We start from the raw sequence: 12,628 nt of genomic DNA on the forward strand, positions 1-12,628 counted from the left end.
CAAATATGCACTTCAGAGGAATATGCAGGTTATGGGTAGTTGATATATTGATGTTTTAAGGAGTAAGATGTAATAACGACACTTGGTAGTCGTTGTATTAAACTATTTCGTCCATCGATCGAAGAGTTGGAGGAGGTTGTTGCAAGTAACTTTTTAAATCCAGTTTTTGACTTCTACCATTGTAAGATATGCTACACTCATATATGTCATTTGACTATTCAATATTCATAGTTCGCAAAGTGTTACTTTTGTGTTTTCATTTTATTGCATGTTACTTTGAATTTCAAACAAACTTGTTTATGTCCCTTCTTTGAAAATTCCACGTGTTACGGCTAATATGTTTGAGTTATATAATTATATAAGATTTGTGATATAAAAAAAGAATTTGGCCGTGCCCATTGGGCACGGGCTATACCTAGTATATATAAAAACACATTTAAGCTCAAACTAACCAAATATCTTTTCCATTTTTATCTCCTGTTTCTCTCTCCAATCACGTTTCTAAATATATAAAAACATATTTAAGTTCAAAATAACCAAATATCTTTTCCATTTTTATCTCCATGTTTCTCTCTCCAATCACGTTTCTAAACAAAGAAACCGTGATCTTCATCATCTTTTTGTAACGAAACCTTCTGGTTTTATCTTTCTCTATCTCTCTCCATCTTAATCGTCTGAAACTATCCTCCATTAAAACGGAAACCTTAGTTTCATAATCGTTTGAGTTGTTGAAATTATCTTATTCATTGTTAATCAGGTAAAACACAAATCAATTTATAAGTTTTCAGATTATGTTTCAGTTTATTATAGTTGATTATCTCTCTATAAATCTTAATCGACTGAAAATCTTCCATTAACTTGTTTCATATTCATTAGAGCTTTTGAAAATCATCATCTTAATTGTTAATCAGGTAAACAAAATTCTTCTTTACTGATTCTGTTTCAAATCGAGTAAGTTATTATTGTCTTTTTCTCTCTAAATATTTCATTAATGATTTTGATCTTGATGAGATAATCCTTCATTACTGAATCCTACAAATCGAGTATACAGATTGTTGCAATCAATCATCATATCAGATATATATAGATTTGTAGATTATGCGAAGTATGATATTCACATTTTTCTTCAGATCTGGTTTTCCATCCGTACGGATTTATGAAACGTGATTTTTCGTACGGTTTCTCATAACAGTATTAACATTACATTTACTTTATCTTAAATTACCATAATTTAAAGTAAATTATACAAACATCTCCTCTACTATGTTTTTCAAATTGAGAACATGATATATGTATTTTCTGACAAAATATATATACTTTATCACGAATATCATGAATATTATATTATTGTCCATAAATTATACGAATATCATGAATATTATGTATGATTTTGACACTCTCGCTGCGTCATTAAATGCGTCAGGCAATTTATTAGCAATCTCTTGTAGATGTATTATCCTTTGTACTTCAACTTCAGATTGATTAGTACGAGGATCAAAGTGAGACAAATTTGGAGTAAACCAAGAAAGTTCCTTTTTAGTAATATTTGCTTCAGGCAAATTTACTCCCCTTAATGGCGGGAAAATTGTCTCATCAAAATGACAATCGACGAAGCGTGCAGTGAAAGTCTCGCCCGTCTGGGGTTCGAGATATCGAATAATAGATAGTGTATCGAAACCAATATATATTCCTAGTCGGCGTTGAGGCCCAAACTTTGTGCATTGTGGAGCTGATATAGGAACATATACAGCACATCCAAAAATACGCAAATGAGATATGTTGGGCTGCTGGCCTTGAACATATTGCAAAGGTGAATATTGGTTATTTAAAGTAGGGCGTAACCTTATCAAGGCGGCAGCATGGAGGACTGCGGGTCCCCATGCAGTGGCAGGTCACTTCGTCCTAATCAACATAAGTCTTGCAATCAGTTGGATATGCTTAATGAATGATTCAGCTAGACCATTCTGAGTATGAACATGAGCTACAGGATGTTCAACATTAATTCCAACTGAGAGGCAATAGGAATCGAAAGTACTCGATGTAAATTCTCCTGCTCAATCTAGACGAATCGACTTAATCGGATAATCAGGAAAGTGAGCTCGTAAACGAATTATCTGAGCTAATAACTTTGCAAACGCCTGCTTCCGAGTCGAGAGCAAATTTACATGAGACCATCTAGTTGATGCATCGATTAATACCATAAAATATTTAAATGGTCCACACTGCGGGTGTATAGGGCCACATATATCACCTTGAATCCTTTCCAAAAATTTGGGAGATTCGATATGTACTTTTGTCAGGGATGGGCGAGTTATAAACTTTCCCAGTGAACAACCTGTGCAAGTAAAATCTCTATCTATCAGAAACTTCTGGTTCTGAAGAGGGTGTCCCTGGGAGTTCTGTATTATTCTACTCATCATGGTAGAGCCTGGGTGTCCCAGTCGATCATGCCAAATCTTATAAGTATTTGTATCGTGCAACTTCGGGTTAACAACGACATAGGATTCGACTGTTTTAATCTCAGTAAGATATAACCCAGAAGAAAGAGCTTCAAGTCTTTCTAGAACACGCTTCTGGCATGATATACTTGAGGTGATATATAAATATTCTTTCTTATCCTCAGACCCAGTTTCGACGTGATACCCATTTCGACATATGTCTAGGAAGCTCAACAGATTCTTCAGGGATCTGGTCGAGTACAAAGCGTCGTCTATAATTAGTTTAGTATCACGAGGCAATATTATAGTAGATCTTCCGGAGCCTTCTATAAGGCTTGATGAGCCGGCGATAGTAACCGCATTTGCCTCAAATAATTTTAAGGTCGAGAAATATTTTGTATTTCGAAGTATCGAATTTGTGGTCCCACTGTCTGCTACACAGATATCTTCACCACCTTTGGATATGTTTCTTCCAGAATCCACACCTTTTATAAAATTAAACAATATAATATTGATAACTATTGTAAAAGAAAGTAAATAATTTACAATACCAAAAATAAACAAATCATAGTTAGATAAATTAACATATTAGTTAGTAAAATCAAATATATGATTAGATCGATTGATTCCTTCAGGGAGACAATATCTTATACACAATGGTGGATCAAGCTCTTGAGATTCATCTCTCTAGCTTCAGGCTTCAAAGATGCTTGATATAAATCCACAAAGTGTTTTGTCGTACAACAGGTACGGGACAAACAACTAAGCATTCTACAGCTGTGACAAGCTTCTTCCCGAACCTTCAGAAGGTTATTCACCTTATCATTCTTAGGTTCGGTACTACATATTGAGTTTATCTCTTTTCCCACTTCAGGTGGGTTACATATTGGTGGTTTCTTCCATAACCATTTCCCATTTGTATTTTTCTTTCCTTCCATAATCATTTCACAATATTGCAGGTGCTTCAGGCATAGCTGCAGACCCAGTAGGTCGAGATTCATGGTTGTGTAACAGCAGCTGGTTGTTTTCTTCGTTTAAAACGAGACAATTAAGAAAATGAAAATACTTGAGAAGACGACGCTCTCGATATTGAGTCTGCAGGACTATATCCGAGGCGTGAAAGGTGTTTAGTGTTGTCAATCACTTAATCATATCTAACAATATCTCCTCATAGATAAATCTAAATCTGTAATAGGAGATTAGTATAGGTTAGTTATAAACAAACCAATAATTTAAATGTATACCTTTCACCGGGCAGAGTAACTGCTTAGTTGTTCAATCTTTGGCGTCGACAAACGGACAGAGGAACATCTAGTTGTTCGATCTTTGGCGTCGACAAACTGACAGAATAACGGCTTCTCAGCTGGCTAGAGGCTCGTGCTAGTAACGTGTAATAAATAGGGTTATTTCCCTAATGGCCCCCTACTTTGTGACCAGCTTCCCGCCTGGCCCCCTACTTTACGAGAAATACCCATATGGCCCCCTAAAACCGTTAACTTTAACTTTCCGTCACTCTCTCTCCTCCATCTCTTTTTCTCTCTCTGCCATGTCACGCCAACTCATCTGTTAGGCCACCTCATCACCTTCTCCGGCAGAGGTCGCCGGCCGGCCAAATTTCCGGCCGGCGACCTTCAAACTAAAAAAAAAAAAATTTTTTTTTTTTTTTTATCTCTCTCTCTCTCAGAACTCCGGCGAAGGAACCCTTCGCCGGAGTTCGTCTGTTCTCACGAACATAAGTAGCCAAAGGAACCATTTCTTTTGCCCTCTTTGATACACTACAAGATCTAGTTAATTGTTGTGTAATCTCTTCTAGCTTCCTAAGAAGCTCGGCACGATCTTCCTCAAGTAGTTCCACTCTATCAGACCCACTTAGGTTGTTATGATTATTCATCATACCTCCATTGCCATAAGAAGAACCTGGTTGTCGATAATTAGGATAAGACGAACCAGGGAAACTCACATTATCAACTACACCTCTTGCAGTTTTCCGATTAGCTGTCATTTGATCTCTTTCATTTGACCCATAATCAAGAACTTGCTTTGATCTCCTATACCCAATTTGGTGTTCAGATTCCCTACTTTCATGCTTAACTCCAACCCCATTATCCCTGTCAATATTCATCTCGTGATTGTTCCCCATAACCCGATTTTCGACTAGATCTTTGCTAAAATGCCTATACTTATCACTATATCTAGTTTCCTGCCTTGTTTTCCTTGGAAAATATGGTGAAGCTAGAACACTGTCCCTATTGGAAGAAAAGGAATTTTCTTTCTCTCTCTTCCTAGGTTCTAATCCATTTCTCTCTCTATCTAATACCTCTGAAATCCCACTCAGTTTAAAATCTACCCTTTTCTCATTAGATAAACCCTCAAATTTCTCAGAACTAACTACACTACTTTCTTCATTAGATTTCTCCATTGATTCATTACTTGAACATAAAGATTGTTTCTCTGCTGTTTGATTTCAACACAAATTACATAAAACCCAAACTCAAAATTACTCCCAAATAAACAACTGAAGAGAAAAAAGGTAGTGTTTAGAGAGAGAAAGTATGAGAAATTAGTTGCTCACCTTGAAGAAAAGCACCACATCCACCACATTTATAAACAGGTTCATTTGGGATTTCTTGAAGAAGATTTTGACACTTAGGGCAACGAACAAGACGAAGTCTTGATGCTTCCTCCATTTTTTTCAAATACCCACCACTTAGCTGAACTGAGAAAAGAGAAGGAAACCCAAGAATTCCACCACTTAGATGAACTTCTAAAAAAAATTTTTTTTTTTAGTTTGAAGGTCGCCGGCCGGAAATTTGGCCGGTCGGCGACCTCTGCCGGAGAAGGTGATGAGGTGGCCTAACAGATGAGTTGGCGTGACATGGCAGAGAGAGAAAAAGAGATGGAGGAGAGAGAGTGACGGAAAGTTAAAGTTAACGGTTTTAGGGGGCCATATGGGTATTTCTCGTAAAGTAGGGGGCCAGGCAGGAAGCTGGTCACAAAGTAGGGGGCCACTAGGGAAATAACCCTAATAAATAAATAGAGTAAAAAGGAGATGGAGAATAATAGTTATATCTTAAAAGTAACTTTTCATTATCCACTAATGTAAGGGAGAGAAAGGTTACAATTGAAAAGTAAGTAACACTAGTGGTATGAGGGTCTATTTATAGGACACAGGGAGGTGAAATGGTGAATGCCCTTGAGGTGCTTATAGTCGGCACACCTCCATAAGCCAAACCGACCCTTTGCTTATTCCCCAAGCTTTGTTTATCTCCAAGCAAGGCATAATGATTGACATCATATACTTTCATTTAATTGAACCTCCTCTATCCACTTCTAATAGGCCGGTGAGATGAAGCATAAAATTGAACTAACAACACCCAATTAATATTAAGTCTGTGGGCATCCACATTAGTAAATAGAGTTAAACTATTATGTGGGCAGCCACCTCCTTATAACAGTTTTTTGTTTTTTGGGAAAATGTTTCAGGGTTTTATTTTTGTTGTAATTGAGTTGTATGAATAATGTTTTTTTTTTTTTTGTCTAAACAACCCATATCAAGCTATCAAAAGAAAATCTGCCCGAATTGTAATGAGATAGAATCTATAGAACATGCTATCCTTCACTGTCCTCTGGCAAAAAAATATTTGGTTCTATTTTAACATAATTTCTGAAAATATTACATCTGTTCGAGATTGGATTTTCTCCTGGGAAATAAATGACCAAAAGGCTTACACAATTAACAACATTCATTACGCTACCATTATGTGGAACATATGGAAAATTAGATGTGACCATTGCTTTCAACACGAAATCAACAAGCTAGACACAATTATTACCATCATTACGACTTTCCCACAAATTCAAATAGTGAATGAAACAAAAACCAAAACAGAACAAGGAAAATGGATCCCCCCTGAAACATCCTTATTAAAGATCAATGTAGATGCATCTTTTATAGACACACAAAGTATCACAGGTATCAGCCTGATCGTCCATGACAATGAATCTAAATTGGTCGAAGCTGCATCATACACCTCAAGAAGCAGAAACGCGGAGGAAGGTGAGGCAATTGCGATCCTCAAAGGAATACAATGGGCAGAATCTCATGAATATAAAAAAATCATTATCGAAAGTGACAACATCAAAATCATAAAATATCTTCAGAAAGGAAAGAATAATATTCAATGGCAATCCCTAATACACATCAAAAGAATCCAGGAAATAAAAAGGAGGTTGGAAATAGTTAAATTCTCTCATACAAGCAGGAAATTCAATCAAGCAGCGGACAAATTGGCAAAATGGGCAAGAAAGAAAAACAGATCGAAGGTTTGGAAACAAGTACCTTATTTTCTTTGCAAGTTGTATTGTAATAGAACTCTTATTTCTATCTAATATATATTATCTTTCAACAAAAAAAAAAAAAAAAAAAAAGCTATCAAAAGAAAAGGTAATGACAAGCTCCAAGAAGCTAAGTAAGGGGAAGGGAGGAAAGGTTTATTTTGTATTTCTATACCAAAGAAGTCCACCGTTCACATATTGACTTCAGCACTTGTAATTGACATCTATATAGAAAAACAAACATTGACATGTATTACAAAAGAAATATTATCAAGTAAATTTGGTGTGATGCTTACATCTTCCTTGTCTTGAGAGCTTCAAAGCGAGCAGCGAGTGTTTCATAATCTGGTAACTTAGGATGAACACCAGGAACCGAATTCCTTCGATATAAATCTGGGTTCTCTCCTAAACCTCTTTGGTCATCGAACTTGGAAGCATCATTAGATGAGGGTACTTGTGGAGGAGCCCTATTAGGTGGAGGAGCATAGTTTCCAACATAAGGTCTTTCAACCTCAATCTCTTCATCACAGTCTGAATCTGACTCGTCTGACTCATCAAACTGTATATTTGAACGTACATTGTTCGTGTTGTAGCTGTGCCTCCTATAGACCCTCTTGTCTTCGTCCGATTTCTTGTCCATCATATAATCAGATCTATTGAAACCATTAGATTCATCATATGGCATAGGAGAAATTGGGGAACTATCTAATGAATGTTTCTTGCTCGAACGATTCTCCCCACCATCAACTCTGTTGCTGAAATCATTTGTCCTCCGCACATCATAAGTATCACGGTTAGCTAGATAAGCAGCAGCCTGTGCAGCAGCAACTGCTTTCCCTGCTGATTCTGCAGCTGCTTTAGCAGCTGAAGCCATGTCTTCATAATGCATAGTATTTGTCTCTCTAATATTCACTGATCTGTATGGAGGAGCACAAGACATAAATAACTTTCAACAAACACGATCGTGCTTCCCAATTTCCAAGAATAAGCATAGTTCTGCATAGCGTTTCAGAAAAATTATATAGTGCGCAATATACCTGTTTGAAGATAGGTTTTGTTCAACATGCTGTGATGGTACAGGTTTCACAGGCATGCTTGCGGCACTAACAAATGTACGAGGACCTTCCTGTGTAATAGTGATGTTTAAAAAGCATTCATGGTGTAAATGTCAAAATAGCAGTAATGAGAGAGAGAGAGAGAAAGAGAGTGAGAGAGTGAGAGGGAACTAACAAGAAGCTCTTCAGGTGGCTTGAGAAGCTCCTGCTCGGACTCAGTTGTATCCCACTCAATCTGATGCTCCTTCGCTATTTCTTTCATGAGCTTCAACTTCACTTCACCAGTAGGTGATCGTACTGATAATTTCTCAATGAGCTATAAACACGAAAATGAACTTAGTACATAATAAGCACTTGGATGAAGTTGAAGCAAAAACAAAAAATTGAAGAACCCATTCAAAAGAAGTCTGTAGCTCTAGATGATTCTCTTCTCCATTTCTCACAGCACTTAACTTGTGCTATAAAAAACAACCAACCAACAAATCGACAAGCTTACCGTACGGTTAACACCACAATTAGGACGAAGATCTATAGCTGCTGAAACGAACTCTCTTCCATATTTCTTTTCAAAGATATCACGAATTTTCACAAGCTCTGGTATATCTGAGCACCTTGGAGATGCAAATATTAGACTACAAATTCCTTCTTTCAGATCAGCTGGGCATTCCCTGAGATAATATAAGTCCCATATCAAAACAAAGTGGCTATAAGTTCTATAGTGCAAAATAAGGATATCGAAGTAAATCTTGAATATTACCTTTGCTTTGATATAATTGAAAGCCGAGCTACAACAAGTTCACAAAAAAGCTCAATTATCTCATTTGCTGCCATCATATTTTGTTCTCTTATAACGTGTTCAACCTGAAAAGAGATTTAAGTTCTCAATACACACATAATTTTACTTCTCACTGTGTCAATAACGGATAGATTGAATGTTCTTTTGGGTTTGACTGTTTATTTAATTAGGATCGACAAAAGAGAAAATGAAACTGTGGATGCTAAATATGAGACAGGTCAATTAACATCACCTACACGTTCGAGCCTTCGAAGCTCGTTTTTTATTATCAACCTAGAGCTACCTAGAATTAGTACCAACAAAAGGTAATGCTTTCTTTGTAAGAATTTATTCTTATTTTGGGAATTGAGAAAATCAACCCATTTTCCCTTTTGAAATGGGATTAGGCATATCGATTCGATTCGACTCTAGATATCAAACATGGATTTGCTAGCTACCCGAAACGGGAATCTATCACATTGAGCTACTAGAACCGAAAACATCGGGAGAACTTAACAAGGGTTAGTGGAAATGATGATAGCAGTTCTTAGATAGAGATAGAGTTAGAGTTACCCTGATCCTGGCGGTGGAGTCTTGACCGGATTGAAGAAGCAAAGCAACATCACGTCTCATTTGTCTAACAACAACTTCTCTCTTGTTCCTGAGCAATTTGATCCTGGCAGTAGCCAACTTAGCCATGGTTTTACTGTTTCCACATTGAGAACAAGAAAAGGAAAGATTAGGGTTTTGTTATTGAGAAAGATCAAGTGAGAAAGAAAATGAAAGTCTAACCATTTGGAAGATTTGAAGCCTCCGCCCAAGAGTGAAATTCCGAAGTTCACAAATTTCTTCCATAGTGACACCATAGCTTCACCACAAAGCAAATTTAGTAAGAGGAAAGATAGAGAGATATAGTATCAAATAGAGTGATGAAGAAGCTGATGGTGTCTTGTATAGGGACCCTAGTTAGTATATAGGGGCACAAACTTTAGAGTAGGGGTATCAAACCTTTTGCTAACACCACATTGAAATAATCCTTCCTTTTAGGTAGGGAGTATTATTTTTTAAAACGTACTCGGTATTACGTATAAAATCCCAACTTTGTTAAACCCTAAAATCTCGCTCTTCTTTGTCAAAAAATAGGAAGCCCTTTGTGGACAACGCTCTTCTTCTAAGAAATGAGTCTCGCCTTCGTCTGAGAAAGGGAAAAAAGAAATTGTGAAGAAAATGGAAATGAATACAAAGACAAAGTTGATAGACTGAAGATGACGGGGCGGCAATAGGGATAGTGATTGTGGTGATAAAAAAGGTGGAACTAGAATTTAAATTAAAACAGATTGAAATTCAAATTAACTTTTTATTTTGTTTCTAAAGTCTGAATAAATCATTTTGGGTTTACTTAGGTACGGAAATGAAAGATGAAGGTCAGTCGTAATTTTGGGAGGAAGGAAAATGAAAGGGGGGTCAAAGATGTCCCTCTACCATCCTTATAGGGACATCAAATAAAAATGCTTCAACTTTAGGTGCCCCTTTACACTAAGTAAGGGTCCTTCTACATGAGTGAAGCAGATAGGCTAAAGTAACGGTAATCTGACATAGGAAAGAAAACGCTTTCTATTCTCTATTGGGCCCACTCCTTTCACCGACTTTTTGTCTTAGAAAAGAGAGCCGTTACTCCGCGCTCTTCAGATTTTGACACCCCATCTGCCTCGGGGTGTAAGATACGTCCATCATCTAACGGCTAATTTTTTCTATTACCCTAGATTCTTCACATTGGACGGTTAGATAATGACGTTCCAATACCTACCTATGAAAGTGGGTGTACAAATCTCTTTCAATTTCAGACATAATGAATCCATTGAAATGATAAGTTTCCCGATTGGGATCCAGATGAGAGACCATATCAACATCCTCCAGAGGGGGAAGATCTAAAGGCGCTCCCCATGATTGGTATAGGCCTCCCAATGATGCTGTGCGCCTTTAGAATCTCCCCTTAATAGGGGCGGAAAGAAATCTGAGATGTCGTATCCGTCTAGGACCATAGAGGACCAAATTCATGGGAGGGAAATATGGAATTTGGGAGGCCGAAATCAATGTAAAAACTGGGTTTTATACACAGAAAGAAAAGAAATAGAGAGCATTTTAGTCGTGACAAGAGTAAAGAGTAACACTAACCTTTACCACATATATTTTATAAACGTAGTTTATTTAATCCATGGGCATGATCCAGGCATTCTTTGTGATTGCCTTCTATGGGAGTCCATACGTCAAAGTATAATCGACCCTTAGAAACAGCTATGCCACATGGGCTTGACGTCGGACCGTTGTTAATAACATGGATTTTAGTAGCATCTTAAACCTAGATAACATAATCGAAGGCTGACGCCCTTACCTTCTTATGTTCCCAAGATTACAAATATTATTGATACGATAGGTTTTTATTGACATCGGTTTTCAAGGCGATCCTTATACATTGTCTAACCTCCAATGTCAAGGTAATCGAATTTAAGAACGACTAGATTGAGCTCTCGTCGATCAATCTTGGAGCTTATGTTCGGTTCTTAGTCATTTAGACAGTATTGATTTGCCTATTCTTCCAACCACCTCAACCAATTAACCCAAGAGAACCAAGCCTTTCAAGTTCAATAGGACATTGATGACCAACTTTGACAGCCACCCTTTCATTATGTAGCATAACCTTATGTCTTCACTCTTCTAGTATTCCTCAAACTTCTGACTTATAAGCTCTCATGGTGGAATAAAAATGACCTTGGAGAGAGAGAGAGGCGAGTTGGAGAGAGAGAGGTGATTGGAGAGATATGTGTGGAGGAGAGGAAAATGAGGTGGAATTGAAGTTTTCTTTTTGATTTTATTTTGAAAAAACAAATATAGAAAGGGCAGTTAGGACATTTACTTGAAAAAAGGGGGCTATATTTGAATTTACAGAAAGAGAGGGACATAAAGGAAGCTGTTCACAAAGTAGGAGGCCAAATAGGAATTAACTATTTATTTTTCTTAAATTATCCCATATTAAAGCTCACTTTCTTTCTGAATTTCTCTCAAACTCAACGACTTTCTCATTCGTTCTTTCTCTAAACTCATCGACTTTCTCGTAACTCATCATCTTCCTCTCATCTTCTTCCTCACTGACTCATCTTCTTCCCCTCATCTTTTTCGTCATCGACTCAGCATCTCCACACCGAATATGACTCTCTTTTTTTTTTCTAGACATGGTCCACTTATCTTCTTCTCATCTTCTTCTTCAGTGACTCGTTTTCTCTCTCTCATATTTTTCAAACTGAGTTTGTTGATCTGATTTATTTTGGAACAAAGAAGATGATAAAAGAAGAAGATGCAGTAGCTCAGATATGTTTTTGAAATGTGGAGGAATACGAGCCTTCATCAAAATGCAGGAAATTGAAGCTTCATCGATCTTATTTTTTTTCTCTCTTACTTGTTTATTACATTAAAGTTTGTAGATCAGATTAGATTTGGTTCATGAAAAAAATATTAGGGTTTCAGAAGTTTGTACTTGGATTTCTTTTCATTGTCCTTCAACATTAGGTCATGAAGAAGAAGAAGCTTCGTCGATTTAAAAGAAAAAAAAACTTTCATTCTTTTTTGTTCCAGATTACCTATGGAGCTTGCGAAATATGCAAACTGTCTTTGCATTGTGTAAACAGAGTTTGCAAGATTTTCTAACCAACTTTCAATTGTGTAGCCCACGTTCGCAAGATCAGCAAGTCGGTTTTCGTTTGACAAATCGAGTTTGCAAGATCTGCAAATTGAGTTTGCGAGATTTGCAAATCCAGATTACAAAAAGAAAATGAAAAAAAATATGGTTTTTTTTCCGAAACTTTTCTTTTTGAGAAAAAAAATATTGAAAGTAAAACTTCCTAGAAAGATACCAAAAACCCTTTCTAAGAAAATATATTTTATCAAAATAAATTTTCTAATGCAAGAGTTTTATGCATATTAAGTTCAAAAATTAGAGATTAGTTACACAAAAAGTTAATTTAGTCTTT

General features: G+C 36.7%; 2 protein-coding genes across 2 annotated transcripts; both read right to left on the reverse strand.

The window, feature by feature from the left end:
• Nucleotides 1-3,383: 3,383 nt before the first annotated feature.
• Nucleotides 3,384-5,181, reverse strand: LOC147538766 (uncharacterized). Its single transcript, XM_086643000.1, has 3 exons — nt 5,011-5,181; nt 4,140-4,892; nt 3,384-3,466 (listed from the first exon to the last, which is right to left on the reverse strand). Exons 1-3 carry the CDS (start codon nt 5,123-5,125, stop codon nt 3,384-3,386), a joined length of 951 nt encoding a protein of 316 aa, XP_086499126.1. The 5' UTR covers nt 5,126-5,181.
• Nucleotides 5,182-6,918: 1,737 nt separating this feature from the next.
• On the reverse strand, nt 6,919-9,604 carry LOC147538767 (Regulator of Vps4 activity in the MVB pathway protein). The gene is made up of 7 exons (XM_086643345.1): nt 9,396-9,604; nt 9,177-9,309; nt 8,586-8,689; nt 8,325-8,496; nt 8,004-8,144; nt 7,811-7,899; nt 6,919-7,690 (listed from the first exon to the last, which is right to left on the reverse strand). Exons 1-7 carry the CDS (start codon nt 9,467-9,469, stop codon nt 7,066-7,068), a joined length of 1,338 nt encoding a protein of 445 aa, XP_086499471.1. The 5' UTR covers nt 9,470-9,604; the 3' UTR covers nt 6,919-7,065.
• Between the last annotated feature and the right edge of the window lie 3,024 nt (nt 9,605-12,628).

The sequence above is a fragment of the Eschscholzia californica genome, unplaced genomic scaffold (assembly GCF_041429995.1).
Source record: "Eschscholzia californica isolate CP2 unplaced genomic scaffold, dmEscCali1.0.p SCAF_5, whole genome shotgun sequence".
Lineage (NCBI taxonomy): Eukaryota > Viridiplantae > Streptophyta > Magnoliopsida > Ranunculales > Papaveraceae > Eschscholzia > Eschscholzia californica.

Excerpts from the sequence above, each read along its gene's own strand:
- LOC147538767 (XM_086643345.1), bottom strand. The coding sequence starts at position 9,469 with ATGGTGTCACTATGGAAGAAATTTGTGAACTTCGGAATTTCACTCTTG. Across the intron at positions 8,145-8,324 it reads ATTGTGGTGTTAACCGTACG|CTCATTGAGAAATTATCAGT; the intron begins GTAAGCTTGTCG and ends TCGTGTTTATAG. Across the intron at positions 7,900-8,003 it reads AGCCACCTGAAGAGCTTCTT|GAAGGTCCTCGTACATTTGT; the intron begins GTTAGTTCCCTC and ends ACTATTACACAG.
- LOC147538766 (XM_086643000.1), bottom strand. The coding sequence starts at position 5,125 with ATGGAGGAAGCATCAAGACTTCGTCTTGTTCGTTGCCCTAAGTGTCAA. Across the intron at positions 4,893-5,010 it reads ATGTGGTGCTTTTCTTCAAG|CAGAGAAACAATCTTTATGT; the intron begins GTGAGCAACTAA and ends GAAATCAAACAG. Across the intron at positions 3,467-4,139 it reads CAGACGAACTCCGGCGAAGG|AAAACAACCAGCTGCTGTTA; the intron begins GTTCCTTCGCCG and ends TTTTAAACGAAG.